This window comes from Epinephelus fuscoguttatus, linkage group LG23, assembly GCF_011397635.1.
Source record: "Epinephelus fuscoguttatus linkage group LG23, E.fuscoguttatus.final_Chr_v1".
NCBI classification, from domain to species: domain Eukaryota; kingdom Metazoa; phylum Chordata; class Actinopteri; order Perciformes; family Serranidae; genus Epinephelus; species Epinephelus fuscoguttatus.
The window spans coordinates 17,571,649-17,597,898 of NC_064774.1; the positions used below are offsets into that span (position 1 = coordinate 17,571,649).

At 41.7% G+C, this 26,250-nt stretch overlaps 1 protein-coding gene across 2 annotated transcripts in view; it reads left to right on the plus strand.

Moving 5' to 3' along the window:
• si:ch211-200p22.4 (phosphatidylinositol-binding clathrin assembly protein) overlaps positions 1–26,250 on the plus strand; it is a 124,498-nt gene that overhangs the window by 56,371 nt on the left and 41,877 nt on the right. For both annotated transcript variants that reach the window (XM_049569303.1, XM_049569304.1), the window contains exons 3-10: positions 4,779–4,854; positions 5,189–5,291; positions 7,759–7,852; positions 8,468–8,579; positions 8,937–9,043; positions 14,216–14,257; positions 20,475–20,560; positions 21,945–22,068. In XM_049569303.1, the coding sequence (XP_049425260.1) occupies positions 4,779–4,854; positions 5,189–5,291; positions 7,759–7,852; positions 8,468–8,579; positions 8,937–9,043; positions 14,216–14,257; positions 20,475–20,560; positions 21,945–22,068 (744 nt within the window). The remainder of the gene's footprint in view (positions 1–4,778; positions 4,855–5,188; positions 5,292–7,758; positions 7,853–8,467; positions 8,580–8,936; positions 9,044–14,215; positions 14,258–20,474; positions 20,561–21,944; positions 22,069–26,250) is intronic.

Below are 26,250 nucleotides of genomic sequence, written 5' to 3' on the forward strand. Positions count from 1 at the left end.
GCAGTGCAGAGTTTGCATGTTCTCCCCATGTCACTGTGGGTTTTCTCCGGGTACTCCAGCTTCCTCCCACAGTCCAAAGACATGCAGGTGAATTGGTGACTCTAAATTGTCCGTAGGTGTGAATATGAGAGACCATAGTTATGAAATGATGCCTCACCGTTAGTTTTTGTTCTTTCTTTGGGGATGATTAAAAAGCCACTACCAGAAGGCCTGAGGGTTCTAGAGGGTTCATACGATAAAAGCAAATCTGATAAATAGGTGGGACTAAGACCATTAAAGGCTTTATAAACCAGTAAAAGGATCATAAAATCAATTCTGAAGCACACAGGAAGCTGATGCAGAGACTTCAAAATTGGTGTAATGTGTGTTATCTTTCTGGTCCTGGAGTTTTATAATAACTGTAACTGAGCAATATTTTTCTGAGGAACGCCAGAAAGTAGAGCATTACAGTAATCAATTCTGCAAGTGATAAAAGCATGCGTCAGTGCCCCTGTGTTGGCTTGCGAAAGGAACAGTTGCACTCTGGCAATGTTCTTAAGATGATAAAACACAGTTTGAGTCATACGTCTCATATGTGGTTCAAAACTAAGAGTTGAATCAAAGTTAACTCAAAGGTTTTTCACTTGTTGACAGGGTTTTAGCGCCAGTTCTTGCAGTTTTACATTGAGTTTCTCTCTTTGAGCTTCAGTACCAATAACCAAGACCTCGGTTTTGTCCTGGTTTTCTGCCATCCAGGACTTGATATCTAAAATACAGTTAAAAAGGGCATCAGTTGGCCCTGAGTCATCAATGAAGTTAAGTTTCACTTTCACCGCACTTGGAGCTCCACTGCTCCGTCTCTGATGCTGGTGCTCTGAATAACAGACTATTCCAACAGCGCTCTGGGGGGGGGGGTGAATACTGTATGTACGAATGCACTCCATGTCGCAAATGTCTGTTACTGCACTGAAAAGACTTCCTACAGCCTATAACAGACAAAACAAAAGTACCCTTTATAGGCCATGAGAGCATTTCAGAGAAAATACAGCACTGTATTTTTTCCTAGGCAGCAAATTTTAAGCAAGCCTCAAAAAAACCCCGAGAGCTAAAATGAACTTTGAGTTGCATTTAAAGAAAATGTTTCCTCCAACCAGAAAACATTGCCAAAATCAAAACTATATTACCCTTTCAAGATGTGGAAAAAAAACATTCATGTTTTTGTCCTCCCCAGGTCTTGATTACTGTAATTCACTGCTCAGCACCCTGATGTGCTCATCTGTGTCTCGGCTCCGGCTGGTCCAAAATGTGGCCGTGTTCACCGGTGTTGGCTAATCTGTATTGGTTATCCAAAGAATTGTAAATGCAGAATTGATTTTAAAATCCTTTTAATTACCTATAAAGGGGCTGGCCCCACTTGACGTTTCTAGATTATTGTGTCTCCTAGTCACAGTGAGATCACTGACGTCTTCTGACCCAAGGACTTCTAGCTGTCCTGAAATAGAGGCTTAAAAACAAAGGGGACTACGCTTTTGCAGTAGTGGCTCTGACTGTCTTGAACCAACTTTCCCTAGTTCCCTAGTTCGATGGTTAAAAGAAGCTATTCAAAACTCACCTGTTCGTAAACACTTTGTCCTGAAACGGATGTTTGCTTGTTTGTTTGCACTGTACAGCAGTAACTTGTAACTCTGGTTCTGAAAGGTGCTTTCTTAATAACGTTTACTTTGTAGTTACTTACTTAGTTACTTACATTGTTGACTTTTGCTTGCATTTTTTTTTTACGATGGGAAAATTTGGATTTTTAATCAGGCTAGGGCCCAAAACTGCCGCTGGTTCGGGCTTGGACAGAAACTGTTTGGGTTTATGTTGAGTCAGACCTGACTTTTTGGGAAGCTCTATTAGTAGTGATGGCCAAATGAGGCCTCATGAACCACTGTCCTTATTTTCTGAAGCCACTAGATGGCACTGTGTGTTCAACAAAGGTTTGAAAGCACACTTCATTGCCAGTCCTTCAGCCTTTATCTTTAAACCAAGAGCGCCATCTGGTGGGGTCAGAAAATAAAGAAACTGGTTCATGAGGCTTCATTTGGCCATCGCTACCTATTAGTAACGAGCTGAAAATCGTTTCTAAAGTCAAATTAATTGAAATGCAAGTAGGGCACAAAATTAGCACCATCTACCAGCTGAATGCCAGTGTCAAAACATGCAAGTGACTGATAGATCTGCTTCACTCACCAGCCCACCAAAACAAAGGCTGGTGAAATTTGGACATTCATCAGCCATATGACCAATGGACACAAAAATGACTTTTGCTCGTCATGCAGTTCATTCAGCATACTTTGCAGGCTAGCATCACCTGCTCCATCTTTTTCACTCATGTTGTAGATGGAGGAGCTACTTCGGCTAACATTGCTTTGCGGTGGCCTCAGTATTTTTAGTTTTCCCACTATTTCAAGTAACCCTGTTTTCCATTGTGTCTGAAGACATACACTTCACTGTTATCTGAAATGTTCTCAGGGTAATATTTCCAAACCGTCGGGGAGCACAAAAATTAAGCTGCCATCTTGACCGTGACCCAGAAGCTCTCCACAAAACTTACTGTTGCATCTAGAATAAAAATCTGTACTGCTGATTCACATGTCGGTACCCATGTCGAGAACCAAGAACAAGAAAGATTTTGGGGAAATATGGGCAAGCTACCAGCACCTGCTCAGGGACCTTAGTCCACCCGAAGTCTGACTGTGCTCTGAATCTTCAGCTCCAGTCAGAAAATTCTGAACTTGAGAAATTGAATAAGTAAAGCTTTCCTCACCATTAATATCTCAATACTGAAGTTCTCTCAAGCAAGACAGAAAACTCTCGAAAGAAGAGGAAAAGTCTAGGAGCTGCTCGGTAGCCAGCAGTAAAAAAAAAAAACATGTTGCACTGGGAGACGCCCAGGTATGGGAGTATGCAGATGTGTAAATGTGAAGTGAGGTGGTGTGGGAAAAAGAGCAGACACGCTGGGCAAACCTTTCCTGGAAAATGGGAAGTAAAGAGCTTTCCAGCACCTGCTTAGTGACATCAGATCTGTCAAAGGGAACAAGTAAGCAGTGTTGAGTCAGATGGGAAAATGAGAGGGATCAGGTTTCTGTTTGCAGTGGAAAAATGTTCAAATACAAACAGGGACGTCAGAAAGTCTGTGAATGACAGGGATGACATGATTCATCACTTTCCTGAGACAAAGTTTGAGCTTTAGATTTGATCTCATTAACATTTTCAAAGGGTTATTAAATAATAATGTATTATGTTGTGCTGCCAATCTTTTGCTTCTTCCAAAAGGTTAATTAATTTTTTTTCTGACCGCTTCCTCTTGCCATTTGTCCTCCCTTGCCAGTTCTGTGTGTGCGCCACTCCAAAGGATTCTCTAATAGACGACTGGAGAAAAAAGGCAGCAGGAGAAAAGTTAATTTTTAAACATAGACGGCCCAGCCTGAGGTGATGCAAGCCGCTGAGGTTATGACACCTAAAGCAGCAGGGGTAGCAGCAGGAAGACGTGGGCTAAATCCTCCTCTCCGCTGGTGCCTCAGTGCAACAAACTGAATCCCCTCCAGCTCTGAGTTTGCTGTTCTGTCGCTGACCTCTGACCTCTCTGCAAGGAGGCAAACAGAGAAACGACAAGAAAGGACGGCTTCTAAGAACATAAAATTATAATTTAATCATCACAGTCCATTTCAACTTCTTGAGGGATTAAATGTTTCAGTTGCAGGAGAGATAACTGTGTGCTGCATTTTAATAGAAACTTTCATGTCAGTGATGAATCGTATCATTCATCGTTATTAGCTGTTGGCTAATGAGCATAAGCTATTACCATCTGTCAGACAGTGTGAATGTGTTCCAGGAGATCAGCTCTTTCTCAGTTGTCCTAAATCATCTTTTAAATAAGAGAAGATGGCCTTTGCTGAATGGTTCAAGGCAGTTTTAGGATGCTCATGACCTTCGCTGGAGTAATTTAGGGGGGATCATTTTGGAAATTGTCTGTCATTCACAAGCAACCAGATTTTTCCAACTAGTTTTGAAATCCAACTGGCAACCCTTATCAGAAATCTACTTGTAAAGTAATTAATTCCATTGTCCAAATGGAAGCTTTTCCCCATAATATTTTAAGTCTTAAAAAAAAATCCATGGAGAATTGTGTCACTTCAGCTTTTAAATTTTTAAAAGTGACTCCATCCACAAACTTTTCAAGAAGTATCATCTGATACACAAGAAGTAAAACCGATTTATTGACATTTTATTTTTAAAAGAATACTTGACCTGCAGAATGACCATTAGTATATCAGGTATGCAGCACGTTACCTTGAATTTGTGAAGAAAATGTAGTTTTTCTGGGATGCCTCCACAGTGAACGGAGAATCCAAAAAATGCCAACGTTCTCCGTGAATTGAAGTCGTTCGGGACCTCTTTGAATGACAGCATGTATTTGGCAAGAACTGAGCATACGACTGGACAAATCAGACTTTGATTATACGGCAGAAGGTGTGAGAGTTCGTCAACGGATGTTTTGATATACTTTTGGTGTTGTTAAACGTGAGCCCCTTTTGCTTCAGTTCATAAATGTTTCCCTTTTTGGATTCTCCATTCACCGTTGAGGCGTGTGAGAAAAACAAGGTTTATGAATTCAAGGTAACACAGGGCAAGTAGCTGATATACAAAGTCATTTTGCAGCTGAAGTATTCTTCAAGTGCCATTTGTCTTTTTTGTTTTCAAACCTTTATTCGTCTGAGCATTAACCTTTGCTTCTTTTGTCTTTCTTATCTCAGCGTTTCATCCAGTACCTGGCCTCCAGAAACACTCTGTTTAACCTGAACAACTTCCTGGATAAGGGAGCTCTGCAAGGTAAAGCACACAAACACTCCTTCTCTCAGAATAATTCGCAGCATTCTGTTTTAATTTGTTTTGAAAGAACCAGATGGGCAGGATTTGCCTCAAAGGACATTACACAGAGCTCTAAAACGAATCAAAGAAACCTATTTAAAAGTCTAAATTGTAACTTTAATGTTGTTGATTTCTTGATTCAGATGCATCTTACGCAGTGCACATATCCAGTATTATATGTGTAAAACAAACAGACAGATTATAGGACAAATGGTTGAATTAACTTGTAGCTGTGTCACATAACAAACAGTATATTTTCTTCCTTTCAACTCTCCCCTCTCCTTTTTCTCTCCAGGTTACGACATGTCAACCTTCATCAGACGATACAGCCGTTACCTGAACGAGAAGGCCATGTCCTACAGACTGGTGGCTGTGGATTTCACCAAGATGAAGAGGGGGTAGGGGAGATCTCACACACACACACACACACACAAATACAAATGGCAACCCCACTCATCATTGCACACTCATCTTGTCACACAGTAGAAAAGCTGTTTAGCTTTTGGCACTAAAGAGACAGAACAATAGACAGAAACTGAGTTAGACTCTCTTTATAAAATCTCTTATTTAGATGACAGTTTCTACTGCAGAAGAGTATTGTCTAAAGATGTTCTCAACAACAACACAGGAAATAATTTATTTACTTTCAGAAGAAGTTTCCTGTTTAATTGGTTTCCGGCACACATATGTGAAGAAAAAGAAAAGAAAAAAACTAAAATTGTTTAGTTAGCTGGGTTATGCAAAAATATATAAATATGGTCCCAGTTTCAGTTTTTTTTTCTTTCCTTTTTTAATCAGATTTGAAAATGGTCATGTTTCTGTGCTTGAAGTAATGTTAATATAATGTTCCTTTTTCTGGTTAAATAAAAACTATCTAAATATTTGTGCTTTTTATTGTGACCAACTTTTCATGACTTTCCCATGCCACCTTCACGAATTGGCATAAACATTATTTTTTTCTTGGTGTTCAGGGAAAAATAAATTCTTACCGAAAAAATACAACCTGGTTGACATTACGTAAAGTGCAGGTGATATAAGCCTGCTGGAGAAGCTAACATTTATTTTAGCCCTATTAAACCATTAGAAACTAATTCTAATATAATGATATATCCTCTGGAAAAAAACTGAAAGTATAAACTTGTCATGTGTTGATACTGTCAGTGTCTTATCTTAGTGTATTATATGTGCTCAAAGTCTTACTGCCTTCAAAATGTCTGCATAAAATATCAAAATTAAAAGAAACATTTTAGTATTGTTTTTAGCTCCGTCCCACTCATGGTGAAAAAGGTCAACTCATTAACAAACAAAAAAATCACTATATACAACAAGCAAATTTTTAACAGCAGATTGATGGACTGATGTTTAATGTTAACATTAAATTTGTTCCTTTTCTTTTTTCACACTTTTGTTAAAATGCTAATATTGGTTACAGATAGCTTTACAAGACTGAAGACAAAATAATGTCCTCCCAATAACATTTCAACATTTGACTCTTAATGCAATAGCTTGTTTTTTACACAGAAGATACTGTTTGCCTCTCATTCTGATCAAAATGGATTTAAATTAACCATAAAAGTAGTACTTTTGTGGCAGAAAAGGAATTCATTTCTGGGGACCCTTTTCCCATTGGCTTAAGGCTTGTACCTACTTTCGGAACACAGTTTGATTTATAGTAAAATTGAGGGGCTATGTTAGCCCCTAGCAGTAAACGGGAGGGCTTGGAGGTGAGCTTACTGTCCCCTTATTGATAGCGTCGGGTGAAAGTAAAACTAGGAAGATGCTGTTAGGACAGGAATGTTTGTCAAATATCCAGCTAAAACCTGACTTCACCAGGGTGCAGCAGTTGTGGCTGGCCTGACTTCAGTGTTTTGGACTAGACTGGAGTTTGGAACAAGAGATTGGAGCATGTGTACAGTTTGTAAGGTCACAAAAAATGGGCTGCATCCGGACGTCTGCACGAGGGGTTCATGTAGACCCATGTAGACATAGGTGGATGATAACACTTTGGTCACATGGAGCACAACGGACCCTTGCAGATGTTGAAACTATGAGCTGGCACTTTAAAAAGTGTTGTTAGGTTCATGTTAGACACTTCTCAAAGGAGAGGGAAGCACGTAGCCTGGATGTCGTCACCATGAGGTTTTCAAAACAGCCAGCAGAGGCTTCAGGAAGTAGAACTAGTCCTGCACATAACCTCCCATAAAACCTCAACTTGTAGTTCTCACATTTCTGTTTTGTACAGCCAAGCACACAAAATATAACTTGATAATTAGTTAGCTTCAGAGGTGCAGGTGTTACCTTTAGACAGAGCCAGACGAGTTGCTCCCCACCCTTTGTGTGGTATCACTCTACACATCTAAGTCTTTGCAAGAAAGCGACTGAGCGGATTTCCCAAAATGTCAGTTTCTTTCTGTAATGTCAGCCATTGTTATATTTCAATGCGTCCAATAATGACAACGCAGCCTTGCTGGAGACTTCTGTATGAAAGTGACAGTGGGTGCCCCAGGTTGTGTTAGGAAAGCTCATTTCAATTTCAGAAAGTCCAACTGTTGTGGAATGACACCGAGTCCTTTGTCATGCCGATCCCGCTGAGCAGACACTCATTATCTATTTGCAAAATGTGTCGCAGTCGCCATTTGTTGCGAGACTTTCACCTTGAGTAGCCGTTAAGATTTTGCATTACTGAGAAACTTTTGTATTCAAAACGTTAGTTTTCTTTTTACCCCATCGTTTCTCATTATTTCTTCACTCATTTTTTTGTGTACTTCTTCATTTGCATAAGAATTTCCTACAACAAGGTGCCCGCTACAACTGTGTCGTTTTTTTTTGTTTGTTTGTTTGTTTGTTTGTTTCCGGTTTTGTCAGGATTGACGGTGTGATGCGTACCATGAACACAGAGAAGCTGATCAAGACGCTGCCCATCATTCAGAACCAGCTGGATGCTCTCCTGGATTTCCAGGTACTAAGTGTGTGTGTGTGTGTGTGTGTGTGTTTGTGTGTGTGTCTTTGAGCATGCTTGTCGAAGTCGTGGTCGATTCATTTCCAATCAAAATGTAAATTGAAACAGTCTGCAAAGTTTGAAACCTCTCGTTATTGATGGAGTATAAGAAGAATATTATGGCGACAGATTGCCAGTTTTAGCATTTGTCTGTGTCACTGTGTGTGTGTGTGTGTGTGTGTGTGTATACAGAGGGGAGAAGGGGATTGGGTGGGGATTTGCAGAAATTGGTGGGTGCATTGTGGTTTGTGCCAGCGAGCTTCAAAGAGCGATAAAAATGGATGGTGAAGTTTCTCATTGGAATGCATATGTGCGTGTGTGTGTGTGTTGCTTGTGAGTGTGTTTGTGTGTGCGCATGATATTTTTCCCCCACTTAAACCAAATTGACAGTTGCTCTGTGTGTGGAGATGTGTTTGCTTCATAGCGAGGGGAAGAGGCGCTGGTATTTGGAAGAAAGATGTTTGAAAGCGATGTTTTCTTTTATCTGAAAAGCTTTGGGAAGATGTGATAGAGCTGTTTCCTTCTCTCTTTCTCTTTCTGCCTCTTTCGTTCTGCTCCTTTCTTTGTACCTCTCAGGCCAACCCTAATGAGCTGACCAACGGAGTGATCAACTCAGCCTTCATGCTGCTCTTCAAAGACTCCATAAGGCTGTTTGCTGCTTACAATGAAGGGGTCATCAACCTACTGGGTAACACACACACACACACACACACAAACACACTGCTCTGCGATAAACACAGCTTACATGCTCGGATGTGTCAGAAATGATGAGGTCTAAGTACAGCTACAGTTTGTTTTGTGTGCACAAACGCACGCCATCATGTCTGACAGATAAGCAAACAGCATCAGCACACAGTCTGGTTGCCATGGCAGCAGAGAAGGTTTTGATAAGCTGTCATGGATGTGCTTAGTGCTTCTGTTTGTCTTCAATCAATCATGCGCTGATTTTTCTCGACTCCCTCCTCCCTTTAACACTTCCGTCCATTTCTTTTTTTAAATCTTTACCTCTGTTTTCATCCCTCCTTCTTCCCCTCTGTCTCCGTAGAGAAATACTTTGACATGAAGAAGAACCAGTGCAAAGATGCTCTGGACATCTACAAGAAATTTCTTTACAGGATGACGAAGCTGTCGGAGTTCCTCAAAGTGGCCGAGGTATATGCACTCGCACACCCACCCACACACATAAGATTTTCCAGGGTTTTTTTTTTTGTCAGGTTTAAACCTTCAGATTTTATTTTTGGAAGAGCAACTCCCTTGGAATTACCTTTCAACTCTTTCCTCATAATTTCTTGTCTGTTTCACATTCGGACCACATCTCCTAAACATATATATTAAAGGGACAGTTCACCCAGAAAACACATGTTTTTCCTCTTACCTGTAGTGTTATATATCAATCTGGATTGTTTTGGTGTGAGTTGCCGAGTGTTGGAGATATCAACCATGGAGACGCCTGCCTTCTCTCAAATATAATGGAACTAGATCGCACTCAGCTTGTGGAGCTCAATGCGCCAAAAAATATATTTGAAAAACTCAATAGCAATGTCTCTTTCCAGAAATCATGACCTGGTTACTCAAGATAATCCACAGACCTTGTTGTGAGCAGTTTCATGTAGGAACTTTTTTTTCTACCCAACTACACCTGCCAACCGCATCACTGTGCAGAAGGAAGAGTGCATCTACTCATGGATGAGAGGCTAGCTAGCAGTAAATGCATTCTTCCTTCCTCTTGGTGATACACTCGGCGAATATAATCTGATAGAATGAAAACAGTTCCTACATAAAACTGCTCAAGACAAGGTCTGTGGATTATCTTGAGTAAATGGGTCATTATTTCTAGAAAGAGACACTGCTGTTGAGTTTTAAAATGTACTTTTCCGGCGCTTCAAGCACCACAAGCTGAGTACAATCAAGTAGTGATGTGCGGGTCAGGGTTTTTAAAAACCTGCACCAACCTGGCCCTTTATAAGAGCCAATGTGACCCACATGACCTGCAGACATTTTTGTTGACCCAAACCCGACCTGAAACCCTCAAACTGGAGCTCAAAGTTTCTGGTAGTGACCATCGCTGGTAGCAACCTTTTTGCTGTTAGCTATATTGTATGTCATTCCCAGTTAATATCAGAACATGAAATGTGTGTTTTCTGCTTAAAAGTTCAAATGTCGGAAGACAGTAAGCACTCACCCATTATTTTAGTGGTTACATTCGGCTCTCAAGCACACAGCTGATAACTTACATGGTTTATTTACATGAGCGCACAACTGATATGTACAGTGATTTGCTTTCATGATATAATAGAGGTGAATATTAAGTGGATTCAGTGTAGACGGAAAGACGTTTGCTTGCTGTTAGGACATGGTGTTTGGAATAGATATTCTTAAATTGAAAGAGATGGTGGAAGGTGGACTGTTGCATGATGTTTCTTTAAGTTTTTGAATCAGTGGTTCCCAACTGGTGGGTAACAGGTCCATTTTGAATTGACTTTTAAGTACAATGAATTTCCATCACAGAACTTTTATTTTGAAGTGCTGTTTCCTGCTGTAGAGTGAGCGACTAATGGACAGCTGCTTGAGAGAGACAGCAAACTAGCTCAACGACATGGTCAAATGCAAGGTTGATGCTGAATATATTAAACTGTGTGGACCTTGAACTAATGACTAAGGAGAAATCTGGACCCCGTTGCTGAACCAGATGGGAGCCACTGATTTAAATAACTCAGAATTCTGCTTTACATGTCTATGGTTGATAGCACAACACTCTGCGACTCACACGGAAACAATCTAGACTGATAAATAGCACTACAGGTGAGAGGAAAAACATGTTTTAATTTGGTGTGAGCATGTCTCTTTAACACACAATTAACACCTGTATACACACACCCCCCTCGGATAGGTGCACTTTCCACATGAAGACCCTATACTGCCAAAGATTTTTGCTCACACAGCTACTGTTCCACATGCAGACAAGAGACTGGCCCTCACTGCCCCACATTTGCTGTGCAGACACTTACACGCATACATATATATATGTATACACCCAGAATAACCCCAAAATGGAGGATGTGGTTAGGCGCTCCGTTAGCTCCCTCTCCCTCTGCTCCCCACACTCCTCCATCTAATCCTCTCTTCTCCCTCTCTCCTCCCCTCTCCTCCTGACAAAGATGGATACTCGTGCGGCTCTCCTTCGCCCAGTGCCCACAGATCATCCCTCTTTCTTTCCTACCTCCCGTGCCCTCTTCCAGCCCTCCCTCCTTTGTTTCAGCAGACTTAAAAACAGTGAGAATCAGCTACTGTCACTTCAGCAGGAGAAATACATCTCTGGTTCACGTTTTCTGCATTAATGTACATTAAAACAAATGGTCCCAACCAAGTCCCTTTGTCTTTATAATTAGATTTAAAGGAGCTCCCTGGGTAATTAAGTGTGCTTTTTTTTACAGACACAGTTTAAAACAATGGTGCTTAATTAAAAAATACAACATACATTCAGCAATGAGTTGCTTTGTGTTTTACACTACATGTCTCAAATGTGTCATAGCTTTTTCTTTTCAAAGCTTAACTCAACCTGAGTGAGGCTGTCTGATACGGTACTTACGGACTTAAAGGGTTCAAAATCAACCCTAAAAGCATTTAGAGTACAAGTTGTTGGCACAAACCACTGTGATAAGACATGTTTAGTATATATTATCTCCATAAATTGACAACTCTCTCAGTAGATTTTGCACATTATTGCACGCTAACAGGCTTTACGTGGCCTTTAACCTTTTACCACCCACTGTCCTGCCCACATGATTCTAGTACAACGCAGAACTTCCACAAACTGCTAGTTCCACTAAAAGTTGCATGGACATGAAATATTTATGGGTTTTGTTAGGTTAGACTCTTGTTTTTGTGGTTATTGTGGTCATTTTCAGAAACAATGCAGTGTTGTAAAAATAATCCAGGTATAATTCATGGTAGAGGGCCTTAAAAATATGGCGTCTCTTTACAATTTGACAGTCCAACAGTTAAATAAATCCTCAAAAAAGTTCTAATGATCAAAAATAGTTCATAATTTCTCCTTTACCTTTTCGTTTTCTTCCTACACCTTTAAAGGAATACTTCACCCACAAAATTAACATTTGTACATCAATTACTCACCTTGTGTTACAGCTGAAATACATGGGGCACGGATGTGATGCGTCACATAGGCAGGGCGGAGCAGACTCCATCTTTGTAGCATGATGTTGCTGCCAGCTTCACTGTGTGTATTGAGTTTTAAAAGTAATAATACAGCTGGTTATGAAAGGTTTGGAAGTGTATAGGTTATATTAACCGATACTGAATTAATTAGCTGGATCGTTTTAACAACAGGAGTCGCTGATTTGATTGATTTATTTTAATGAAAAATGGAAAAAGTAAGGCACACAAGGTTGCTCTGCTGCTCTGCATTGCCTCTGGTATAATGATGAATTCATTTGAATCACGTTTAAATAGACTGTACCAGTTATTTACACAGATCTGTGTCGTTTGGACCTGTTAGAGGGCCACTGAGCTGCAGTTAGAGAAAAGAAAAGACCAGCCGTAGTAGTGTGTTGGCCTGTAGCAGCTTTAGATTATTATTGATTGCAACGGTAGGAGATTTTCACAGATAGATAACCATCTCAGAAAATTTCACGGTGTAAAGTATTACACAATTATTATTATCATCAGTCGCAATGACCCGTAAGGGAATGAAAACAGAGGTTTCTTCTTGTTAAACAAACACTTCATTATAATTGAAACTTGAAACCAATTGCCAAACGTATTTGTGAGGGACCTTTTTTGAGCAGGTTGCGTCTGAGGTTGCTAAGAAACCTCAAACACGCAAGGTACCATAGCCCGTTTACCTGAGCTGATCTTCTTCCAGGCGCTTTTTATAAGTGTGTAGACCTTTGTCAGTGGGACAGATATAAATCTCTGGGTAGCCCTGCACTAAAATGATCAACTTGTTCTCCGTATTTATCACAGACTGATATTTACAGAAGAAGGGAAAGATATCTGTCGGCTGAGATTGGTTGGTCCTTGTCACTGACATGCGGTGCGCGCTACTGCGTTCCAAAAGTTGAACCTTTGAGGGCACAAAAAACGCGGCACGTGTATGGTTCCTGAAAAGCCTGACAGGCAGTTGAGGAAAGGAGATGTGCACAAGCAGTTGATGTTCTTTGTCCAATTGCTTTTTCTTTCAGCACCACAGACAAGCAAATGTACACACTATAATAACAATTAGTTTTTATACCACGGTGTACTGTTTGCTACGACCCTAGTTGGTTATTCTACATGTAGCACCGAGTCTGTGTCCCATCTATTTCAGCTGTTACGTTGAATTCCTGGAAAGAGCTTTGTTTTTCTCACCTGCTTCTACAGTGAACGAAGAATCCAAAAACGTTAAAAATTCTTGGTTAATAGAAGTCATAGTCGGCTGCATTTCAACACAAAGTTTGTCCCATGCTGATTTATCCAGTCGCTCAGTACTTCCAAGACACATGTGTTTTCCACCTTGGAGGCACGCCAGAAACACAAAGTTTACCTCCTAAATTCAACATAACACAAGGGTGAGTAATTGATACACAGTTGGGGGGTGAAGTATTCCCTCAATTACAGCTTCCCTCTTTGGCTGACTTTCAATTATTGAAATCAGAAACTTTGGCCTGGATTCATCTGGGCTGTCACTTCAGAATAAAAAAGACGCTGCCAAGATTTTTATACACTTGATGGAAATATAAAAATCTAGAAAAAAAGGAACTAGATGTTTAGATTGGCATCTTTAACGAAGGGGGAATGCTCATTTATGTTTTCTGCTGATAGATCTGACGTTAAAGGTGTGTCTAACAACCAAGGTCATGTTTTAAAAGTCCCCGGCTCAATGTTCTTTATCTGTGTCCTGAAGAGTCACTCTAATGTTACCTGTCTGAGTTGTTCTGGAGACGATTTGGGCGTAGCTGTCCTTTTATAAATGTGTTCACTGTCGCCACATCATTAGTCATCAGTCGCCATGCCCGCTCTCCCTCATTGGTCAGACATATTTATCACTGTCCAATCATCATCGTCATTCACTGTGAGGATTGGTTGCCTCCTCGGCCAATCCAGATGTCAAAAACTTTTCCTTGTTTATTTCTGTTGTCGTTTATGTTGACACTGCCACTGCATGAAGTAATGACTCCCCTGTTTTTTTTTTCTTTTTCTCATCTTATTTATTTATTTATTTTTTTTTACAAATGGACCCTGCTCTTCTCTTTCTTTTCTTCTCCATTTTATCCCACCTACCTTTCTCCCTTTTTTTATTTCTGTTGATTTGTTTTTTGACGACAGCAAGTTGGAATAGATCAGGGTGACATCCCAGATCTCTCGCAGGTCAGTGTACATCTCACCTTCCACTTCCTCCTCTCTCTTTCTCTAATCCTCGGTCCCTTTCTTCCTCCTACCTTCTCGCCTTTTATCTGGCTCTCAACACTTCATGTGGTTTCATTGCTTCCTCTGTACTCACACCTTATTTCACCCCTACATATACCTGTGCTCCCTCCTTACCCACTCATTCTCTCTATTTCACTCTCCACCCACTCATCTTTATTTCAAACAAACCATCTCGTCTAACCCGATCTTAGTCTAGGCAACTCCCCTCTGGTTTGATTGATTTCCTGCTTTCTCTTTCACTTCTAAATGCTCATTAAAGACCCAACAACAGGCTGGAGTGTGTTAAGTTGGCCTGCTTAAACACTGCGCCGTCAGCAGGCCTCCTGCAGGTTTCATCACGTGGATTTGAAACCCTGAGCAACATGCGAACAATGAGCTTAGACCTTGGATGTGCAAAAATAATGATAATTGCAACAACAATGGGCTGGAAAACAAGACAGCGTGGCTGCAGGGGAATAGACATGATTTCTGTTTTTAATCGTCAAGGATAAATTTGCCTTTTTTTTTATCTTATTGTGAATTCAGAGGAATCACTTCAAGCATGGTTTTTAATCCTCCTGTTGGTTTATGGGAGGACCTGAGAGAGACTGTATATCCCTGGTTTAGCTGGCGCACATGAGGCTGGAACACTGAGGCAAGATTTTAATAGGCATTTAAAATTCAGCTTAATACTGTGAGCTGTCATTTGTAAATCAGCTTGTTTTTTCTTCTTGGTGATCAGAGATTTAAAATAAAATCCATTTCCTGTGATAAAATATATATAATGTTAATTTTTGATCAGGTTTAGTGTTAAAATGATTAGTGGATTATTCACTGGGCAGAAAATTAATCAACAGTTAAATCAGAGGCTGCAGCTAACAATTATTTTCAATTATCAGTCAGTCTCCTGATTGTAGTCCGTATTCAATTCATCATTTGATCTGTAAAATGCACAACATGATTTCGTACAGAGGAAAGTTGTTTATCAAATGTGAGATTTGCTGCTTTTCTCTATTTTCCACATTGTAAACTGTTTGTTTGGGGGGGGGGGGGGGGGTTGACACTGGTTTTTGATCAGAAGAAGATACACGTCAACTTCCAGAACAGGGGTGTTGTGGGTAACCGTAGCTCGCAGTGGAGCCCCAAGTAACCTAATGAGTCGATTAAATATGTGTCAAGAAGCAGGTTCAAAACTGGTATAAAAAAGTAAGCACTGTACAAGTTGTACATGAAAGTAAAAAAGAAAGCCCTGCACATTCGCTTATGACAGCCTGGAGGGCCACATTTAACACAGTTTCTTCGTTACTGTCTCTGCTGTGCTTCCACAGTCGGCTGCTGACGTAAGTTTTTTTTTAAACAAAAATGGAGCAAAGTTTAATTCCAAGTATCAAAGGAACCCTGAGTTTAAGTATCTGAATCAGGAATCCCTACTAAGAACTGACTGACTTATAGTGGTGAGCGTGAACTTGTTAGAAGAGCATGTTCACTTTGGGGATTTTGGTGAACTGAGCATGGCCGTTTGTAACAAATGAACGTGAGCTCACACTACAGTGAATGAAGCAAATGCACTGTGTCTAAGGGTGCTTTCAGACCTAGAGTTGTCTTGCTTTGGTCTGAATCGAGGACTAATTTTGTTTCAAAGCTACATAATTGCCTAGAGTTGGTTCGTGTTCTCACGGCAGCATTTACAAGCGGACCAGATCAAATGCCTTGCATGAGAAAGCTGCTCTTGATTGGTCAGAAATTCCATGTGGGAAAAATCCAGGAAGTAAACAAAACGTTGAAGAAGAGTACACTTGCAAGATAAATGTGACACTTTCTAATGTCATTGTTCATTTTAGTCAAACCATACAATTTGAAAACGTTTTCGGATTGAGTTTGGAACACGTTCTCGCCACAAACAACCTCCACCAGAGTTCGTTTGTAGCCAGACCGAGACCACCTCTTCAAGAAGGTCTCAGTCCGGTTGTTTTGGTGCACACCTGAGTGTGATTGCTGTGTTCACACCTGTCCAAACGAACCACCCTTAGGGGGCAAACGAACTTGACCTCGATTGAACCGAACCAAACAGGGCAGGTGTGAGAGCACCCTTACACGGTGTTGTGTCAAAGATTGTCTCCCAGTCAGTTCACATTTCCTCCTAAATCTGAACCAACCTATTTGAAGTTTTATGACCCAGTCAGTGCAGATTCCGATGGAAAAATGTCCCCTTTTTAATACAAACTGTGCCCAACTGGTCTGAAAACACATCTGCAACAAATTTGAAACAGCACATTGAGCTGAAGCAACCAGCCTTGGGAAATATTTGCAAGTGAACGATGATCATAATACGTTACTTTATTTGAAAAACGGGAGAAATGAACCTTAACTAGTAAATTTTTTGGGACTGTTAACTCAGTTCAGAATAAAAATTGCTAACTATGAACCTGAACTAGTTCATTTGAACCTGTGTGAACCGGACTTAGAGCTCACTTTTGTGGGGTCTGAACACGCACAACGCCGCTCGTTCATCCAAACTGAAAATAATGAGTAGCTGCAGCTCTGTTGAGGTTTACACTTTACGAAACAGCAAGTACTTTGGCACATACTCATGTTGAAAAGTTGGCACTTTGGGGCTTTTCTGCCTCGAGAAATCTTTACAGAGAGATCCAACTGTAACTTTTTACAGCCTCAGTGAAATGTGACCTTGGTCTTTCATTACTAAAAAATCATTACAGAGTGTAAAGCTGGAAGTTAACAGCATGTGGATTGACTGTGTGGGTTTTGAACTCGTAGTAAAAGTTTGCTGAGGTCCTTAAACAGACGTTTCTCTTCTCCCTCGTCTGTCGCAGAAAACAAAAGGATCATACATTGTAGGTGGTGGGTTGCATACTGTACTGCTTACCCCCTCCAACCTGCTTAACCCCCCTGCATGAACTCCCTGTACCCTTGTGTATGTGTGGATGTATGTGTGTGCGCAGACGGACACACTCTACCTCATACACTCGCAGGCATGCTCTTGTTTTTCCCTTCCTGTGTGGAGCGATCTGGTGCTGAGTTCAATATGTGTGTGTTGGCCTCAGGTGGCTTGCTTGTAGCTCTCACACATACACACACACACGCACACCAAACTGCACACACAGAGCTCTGGCACGACAAGCAAAAGGCCATGAAACCTCATGAATAGAAAATGAGGCTTCACCCCTCCGCCCCTCCGTCTACATCTGCATGAAAGAATCCCTGCACTGGGTTTCGACTCGCTCATTTAATTTCCACCCTCCTCCTTAGATGTTGTTTATTTCATGTTTGTCATGCACAACATCATTGCTTCAACATGCATGGCGGAGGTGCTTTAATAGTGAATGACCTGAGTAATAATTGGGTGAAAAAGGAAACACGAGAGAGGAGAAGAGGAGGATTCAGTCTTTCTTTGTTTTCTTAGGATGACTTTTTACCTCCGTCTCCCTGCCTTCCAAAGTTAGCGCTATCACTGAACGTCTTCGGATTAAAGCTACACACACACAATATGTCAGATCCTGCGGAGTGTGTGTGTTTGTGTGTGTCAGAGCTAATATTGACCAGGCGTACACATGGTCCTCTTTTCACCTATTCAGACCCATTGGCAGTTAAAGATGGTCTCTTTCTCTTCTGCGAGTCGCTGTTTCTTTAACAACCAGGCAACAGTTTTGGCAAGGACCTGCTGTCTAGCCAGCCGCAGAGAACTCCAAAACACTCCCAAATGTGTGTGTGTGTCTGCGTGTATGCCTGCATGTCTGCAGCCCTACTGACAGCACACTTTGCATTCTTGTGGACGGAGAGACAGACATGACGTTGTCATATTTTCTTAGTGGAAGAATTTCCTTTCCTCTCTCCTTCAGCAGGAGGAGAGCTGAACTGTTTCATACGGAGATAGATTTGTCTCAATAGTATTTGTGTGTACAGATCAACAGTCCCTTTGTTAATGTGTATAACTTAAATGTATAACAACTTTCACAAAAATTAAAAAAAAAGACTTTGTGTGCGCAAAACGGCACATCCGCAAGCGTGGAATTGTCACAAAGTATCTGTTTGACAGTTGTAAATGTTGGGAAGATATTGGCTTTGATTTCTTTGTAAAATAATTAAACATATTCACAGATATTTTTTGTTGTAAAATGGCAAAAGGCAGCCCCATTAAATTTGAGCTTGACCATTCTGGAGTGATGCTGGTGAAGACTCTCAGTCATGCGGCTCTTGAGTTTCTTGAAGATGTTTCACCTCTCATCCAAGAAGCTTCTTCAGTTATAACGGACTGGTGCGCAGTCGCAGGCTTTAAACCCTGTGTGGGTGTGAACCCTTACAGGGTCATTGAGGTCAGGTGACCTCTGAGTTATAAGCCCTTTTAAACAGGAGTTGTGCAAATTTGCAGGAATGCCCAATCAGGGTTCGTTCAGCATTGGCAGTATAAAAACAAAATCGGGGAGTGCGGCAAAATGCCACCTACTTTTGTTCATACAGAATGCGCCTTTTTCGGGGCAATGGGGGGCGTGAGCAAGTAACAAAACGTGTAGCTCAGCCTATGACGTAACTAGTGGCATGGGAGGGAAGCCGCAGCTGGTCAGTCCTTCAGCGATTCTCTCGTAAGTCGACCCGTTCTTCACCGTTCCCGTCATCTGACGGTTAATGGCTTCTTCGTTTGCGAGGGCAAGAAGGGTGCACAATTCCTTGTCTCCCCAGTTGCTCATCTTTACAGTGTCTGTCAGGTTTGTGTTTCCCTCTTGCTACTAGCTGCTCGCTAATTCCTGCTGTCAGCTGTTTCCTGTTTATCCACCGCCAGTGGCTCGCACATGCAGCGTCATCAACTGCTCCTCCCACAAGTCTTCAACAGCCCCTCCCGTTGCGCAAGGCTGCCTCGGTCTTTTTAAACCAAAAAGGTTCCGCCAATATGACTACCCTACGAGGCGGAAAATAGGGTACCTCGGATCAACTCGCCAATCCGGCTCTGTGTGTCTAAACGCTCGCAGCTTGCCGGCAAAACGGCCCAACATTCGCTGGAAATCTGGCAGTGTAAAAGGGGCTGATGAGTGATCAGGTAACTTGGGGATTGTTGCTACTTAACCACAGTAGACCCAATTCAGCTGCAAATTCAAGTTCAGCTCTAGCTGCACGACACCATATCTTCAGAGATCATTAGGTGCCTCGTTAATACTCAAAAACCATGATCTCCTCACACAGATAATATCTATCTCCACAGATTCTCTCCCTGCCTGTTTAGTTGTAGACGTGCATTAAAGAATTGTACTGTTAGTAAAACAGCCGTCTTGCTCGCTTTCGCCCTCTTGTTCCTCATGGTTTTTGAGCATTAACGAGACACCTAGAAATCTCTGAAGAGATGGTGTGGTGCAGCTGGAGGTTAACTTGAATTTGCAGCTGAATTGGGTTTTCTGTAGTAGCGTAGCAACAATCCCCAAGTAACCTGATCATTAAGTTGTACTCCAGAACGGTCAAGCTCAAATTTAATGCAGCTGCTTTATGCCATCTTACAACAAAGAGCATTTTAAAGACTCTCGGCCTCACTCGCTCCTCTGGGCAAGTAATTAAGAAAAGGTAAATGAAATTAGAGTTTAATCTCAATCCTCATGTGGAATGAATGTGCGGAGATTCGGTTAAACTAGAGCAGAGACGACCAGTCGGGGGTACAGAGTGCATCCTGGCACTCGCTGTGCAAGTATGACAGGACCTCACCGTGCGAGGGACACTGAGAGATAAGCGAGACAAAAGGGCAAAACACAGCAAAGGCAAGTTGAACGAGGGGGAAAAAGTGAAAGAAACGGCACAGAATCTATCACCCTCTGCTCATGTGAAGAAGAAGAAGAAGTGGCGCAACCTCTCCTCTGCTTTTCACCTTTTTTCCTTGCTCTTTGTTTTTCAACCTCCTCCTTTGTTCTCTCTCTCCTTTGAGTCTCCTGCTAACAGTGCGAGTGTTTGCTGCATGTTGCCATGGCTATTCTTGGAGCCTGATGCACTCTGTTACCTTCCTGTGAGACCAACTAACTCTGGGTGCTTTGTTTGTGCGTGTGTGTGTGTGCGCACTACTGTATGTGTAGGCAGGTCTTTTTTGTGCATATGAGAGAGAAAGAAAGTGAGAAAGGGATTCTCAAAAACTTGATTGCTGAATTTCCTTCTCTTTTCCTTGTTCTCATGTTTATGTTTCTTTCAGGCCCCCAGCAGCCTCCTGGAGGCTTTGGAGCAGCACCTGGCCTCTCTGGAGGGCAAGAAGACCAAGGAACTGAATGCAGACACCAGGTAGACGTCTTCATCGGCAGTTCCATCGGCTCTTATTGAACACATATAGAACACTGTTAAAAATCAAAATATAAAAAGCCAGTTTTAAAGTAGGAAAGGATGGCTGCCTAAATTTATCTCAAAATCTGTCAAGACCTTTGAGACTAAATAAGAAATATTTAAATGAACGGTGTGTGAGATTTAGGGGGATTTAGTGGCATCTAGTGGTGAGGACTGTAGATTGCAACCAGCTGAAACTTCTCCTGATTTGAAATCCCTCAGTGTTCATTGCTCAGGAGGTTTTTACTGGTAGAGGAAATATTCACAGAGGTCTCTCTCTCTCTAAAACAAACCGACCTGGTAAATTTTAACCAGTAAAAACACTGAATAAAGCAGTTTTATGGAAATAAAAAAATCAGGGTTTTGCTGATGCTGCTTGTCGAAAAGAGGTTGTCAACTATGGTGGCTAGAGCCAGTGTTTGGGTCGTCCGTTCTGGGCTACTGTAGAAACATAGCGGTGCAACATAGCGATCTCTGCAGGCATGGTCTTGCCCCTCATGTAGATATAAACAGCTCATTCTAAAGCCCAGTTCAGACCATTGACTCACAAAGAGACCAAACCATTTTAGAACGTTGCAGAGAAAAGTTGCAGTGGTGTGAACTGGTTGTCTGACCTCGACTCAAGCCGGCTGATGGTGTCACCTTCAACTCAGCTGGTTAAATCGCTGGCAAGCTGGTTTTAGAATTTAAAGCACCTGTTTCAAGAGCCAGTCAGCTTGTGGTGAAGTCCACTGGTCAAGTCAAAATGACTGCAAACTGGAGACGAGATCTCTGTTTCCATTCCCACATTGTGCCAGTGTCGGACGGTGGGTCGCTGCTGCTGCTTGCTGTATGTGCTTTTACCCCCTCACACACACATTCTCATTGACTGATTAATTGGCGCTGGTTACATATATTAATGTGGTGTATTTATTATGAATACAGTCCATTTGATGCTCGTTTTGTTTTTGTATTTCTCCGTTTCATCACTACTACAAAAGCAGCTGTAGCTAATATCTCACTATCACTATCCTCATTCATATTTTAAGAAGCTACAAATTATATTCAGCCACAACATCAGCCTGAAAAGGTGGAAATCAGAACTGAAGTACAGAGAGATGTTGCATAGAGAAGATACACCATCTCATCAAGTTGGTGTGAATGTTGCAGAGCAGCGAATTGCAACTAGTTTCATGTTTCAACTCGTCTTATTGCGAATCTTTGGTCTGAACTGGGCTTAACGTAACGAAAAAATGGCGCTTCTTATTTTCAAGTGATTTTACACTGAAGCAAACATTCTACTACTGCCAATATGTCCACCTAAATCCTTCACGCTGGACCTTTAAGTTTGACTTGTGTGTTGCAGAGCGTCCACCTTGTCCAGCGCCGTCTCATCTCTCTCCTCCACTGGCATGTCCTTCAGCCGCATGGATGAGAAGGAGAAGCAGCAGGCCCTGGAGGAGGAGCAGGCCAGACTGCAGGCTCTTAAGGTAACAGATTTTACACTTTTATACCAAATCATCTCTGAATCAGGGGGTCAGAGTGAGTGCTGTGGCAGCAGAACGACTGGCGGCAGCAGCAGCAGGTGTAATAGTCACTGCTGTCACCCCGTCCTCCCCTCTCACTCTGATTCAAGCAGCTCTCAGGATTTATGAGGGATGTATTTTGATTTTAGGCCCCATTTACAGCTGGCTTTCATGTGATCTGTACTTCATCCATTATTATACCTATTGTTATCCCTACCTGCCATTTTTGGTTTTATTATTAATGTAACTTTTATCAGACTTCTCACAGCTCCCTCTAGGGCCACAAAAGACTTTATTTAACTTTCTTCACATATACAGAAGTGCTTCTCAAGAACTATAAATGGATCTGAATGTGTAAAATCAATGTATTACCCCTTTAACACGTGCTATCCCTTATCCAGATACAGAACATATGTTATTGGGATGTGTAAATTGGGTCTTTCACACCACATATAGTTGTTGCAGTATTTTTTTCTGTTTGCACTGTGTGTAACAACACAGAGAGCTGCTGAGAGCCAAACTTGTTTAGGTCAGAATATAAAGCAAATAAAAGGGATTCTGAACTTTATTCTAAAATGTTTTTTAATAATTTTGCAGCTGATTTTATGAACACAGAATTTTTGTTTTGTTAACATTACTTAGTCATGCTATTGAGGTTGCTATTAAGGTAACAAAACTGTATGCACAAAATTCAGATTTTTGTCTTACAGCAGTCACATCTACAAAACAACAACAAAATTAGACATGGTAGCTATCAGACTAATTAAACTTGCTTGTAAGAACAAGTGTGAAAATGTCAACCATGAAATTAAAATGATATACTGCTGATTTTACGAGATACAGAAATGGGTGAAGCACAGCATTCATTCTCAGGCTAAGTTTGTGCATCATCTAAACTAAACCGTCACATCACAAAAATCAGCTCGAAATGACGTGTAACTGCAGTCATTCCTTAGACTGACTGTGCTAGCAGAGTCACAGTATTCTTCAAATCTGTAGCAACAACATAACATTTGAATCCTGACAAATGGCGTAACCTTAAGAAACCCTGCAAGCACTTGTAGGCCCTGACCACCAGTTTTTCCCCACTCCTCATCAACAACAATACCACACAGAAAAGTGTCCCACCATCTGCTGGTTTGACCACGTCTGATCCAAAACCAACATTTCTGGTGGACTTTAAACCGTGGCCGCTGAGGTGCACCTAATAACACTGGGCACAGCAGCTGCCTTTGTTCATCCGTGAAGTGGTGCAGCAGTGGGCCTGCTAAGTTTAAGTGTAAAGTAGTCAATAGACAAAATAGTGCTAACCAACTGGTAGTCCGCTGTTGTTCTAATTGTTTCTGACATAAGCACATTACGCAAAGCAACACTGGGCATGCCGAATCAAGGAGATGACGTCATTGTTTCTCGAGCTCACTCAGTTTACATGTCCGTACAGATACACAGTAACCCAAACACTGAAAATCTTCACCTCATAGTAGGTGTTTTATAAAAGCTCAGTTTCAGTGACCTAAAACTCTGTGGATGAGAGGCCAAAACATATATCTGTATACATGTGAACTGTCCATCCATCATTTTCAACCGCTTATCTAAAGCAGGGTCGCGGGGGGCAGCAGGCCGAGCAAAGCACCTCAGATGTCCTTCTCCCCAGTAACACTTTCCAGCTCCTCCTGGGGGCCAGTTGAGATATGTAATCCCTCCAGCGTATTCTGGGTCTGCCCCGGGGCCTCCTACCAGTGGGACATGCCAAACACCTCTAACAAGCGGCACCCAGGAAGCATCCTGATCAGATGCCCGAACCACCTCAACTGACCCCTTTCGACGCGAAGGAGCAGCGGCTCTACTCCGAGCTCCTTACCCTATCTCTAAGGTTGAGCCCAGCCACCCAATGGAGGAAACTTATTTTGGCTGCTTGTATCCGCGACCTCATTCTTTCGGTCACTACCCAGAGCTCATGACCATAGGTGAGGGTTGGGACATAGATGGACCAGTAAATCGAAAGCTTTGCCTTTTGGCTCAGCTCCCTCTTCACCATGATGGACCTGCACAGCACCTGTATCACTACAGATGCAGCGCCAAAACGCTGATCCATCTCAAGCTTCATTCTACCCTCACTTGTGAACAAGACCCAGAGATACTTGAACTCCCTTGCTTGGGGCAGTAACTTACTCCCACCATGGATACTGATACAGGCAAATTTTTATTCCAGTAAGTATTACAATAAGTAGTGCAATGATGTTGGACGTTACAGTGTGTGTGATCAATACAAATGCAGATGACACTGTGCTGATTACATAAGGCGGTATGTTCTTTATACTGATGACCGTTTTCTTGGAATTAGATTCAAAGTATTGCAGTATGTGGCCTTGCTGACAACATCGCAATATACCGAATTGAATCCCTGTATATGTGCTGTATTGCCAGTTTTTTCCCAGTAGCTATGATAGTGCAGCACTCTGCTGTGCTGTAGAAACCACACTGTGCTGGTGCTGAAGGCTACTGATATTGTCCACCAACTTTGCTGTTTGGTGAGCTCTGAACTCCAGTTGAGGATAAAGGCCAAGAGTCTCAGCGGCGAGCCGAGCAATAGAAAAGTCAAGTGTAAAATGTGTTGACATTTCTTGCTCCAGCCCTGGGAGTCCTGCCTTACAGCAAACTGTAATTGAGTAAGAGCAGTGAAGCTACAAAACAGGCACACAGCAGCTCAGTGTGAGTGTGCGCGCGTGTGCATGTTAAGCATGCGTACATCCTGGCAGAGGAGATACACTATGTGTCGAGCAGTGTTGCCAGTATCTTTGCGAGCTTTGTTGATCTGTGTGTGTATATGAAGCATGTGTACACCCTGGCAGATTAGGGAGCCGTGTGTGCTGCCAGTGTGTCTTGGTGTGTTTGTTTGTGTGTGCGGTTGATTGGATTTTAGCGCGCTGTTTACTCTGTGCCCTTGGTTGCCCTGTTTCTGCCAAGGTCCACTGATTACCTTTGGGTTTAGTTTGAAAGGAGAGGGAAGATAAAGTGAGTGAGAACATAACAGAGTAAGAAGCAGAGTGAGGGAGCCGGGGTGAGCAGGGGTCGTCCAAATACTCGAGTCCAGCTGTCTGCGCGCTCTGGTGTCCATATGGACTCAACACACACATACACACACACAAAACCACTTACACACTACAGCTACTGTCCAGCTGGGGCCTTAACCCAAACAATAACATCAGTTCCCATTTGTTCCTCACTACACTGTCAGAATATAAATGAAGAGGAGTCTGCGCGGCTGAGGCTGGTACAGCAGGAGGGTCTATTCATTAATCTGCTCAAAGTCCAAATTCTTTTAAAGGTGGAAGAGTTTGTAAAGTCAATTGGATCATTTCCATACCTTTAAAGTTTGAGTTTCAAACTGAATTAAAACACTTGGGTGTCCATGGATAAATAAAACAGACAAAAGCGCTATGAGTAGCAGCATTTCTGTTTCCACACCTTTGTTCTGTAAATTGTTTTCCTTGTGTGCCTAACAAAACATAATTTCATGATTTTTGTTCTACTGTTGTTATTTCCCAGTACATGTTCCCACATGATAACACACAAATGTATTGATCCCTGCGGAGAGATTAGGTCATTGCAGCAGCAAACGTAATAAGATCCAGCGAGAAATACAGGCACATGGCACAAGAAATAAGCAATAAAACGGCAAGCATGATCACATCAATCAATAAAGCAATAAAATGTAATGTAGTCACTTATGGCATTATATCATAACAGTGTAGACAGCCTGAACATGTCATATAAACTATACAGAGGAACAGAGTGTTTTACTTTTCATTGATTTTAAAACGTATTAAATTGCTGTAACGATGATCTTTTCATAAAACCAAGCTGTCCATGCAGCAAAGAGACGCAACCATTTTTTAAATTGGTGTTATATTACCAGAGAAAACAGGAAAGGGCTGTCGTATTTACTTATGCTCAAGAGGTTGAAAACCTACAATTACCAGAATGCACTGCGCTGCACCGGACCAATAAACGCTCCTGTTGGTGAGTGACGTAAGGCGAGCTCAGCGGTTTTTCCACAGGAAACAATATAGCAGCCGGCTGGTATCAAATAATCTCGAAAAACAGTTAAACAGTAAGCTAAAATATGTTTCTGAAAACAATTTA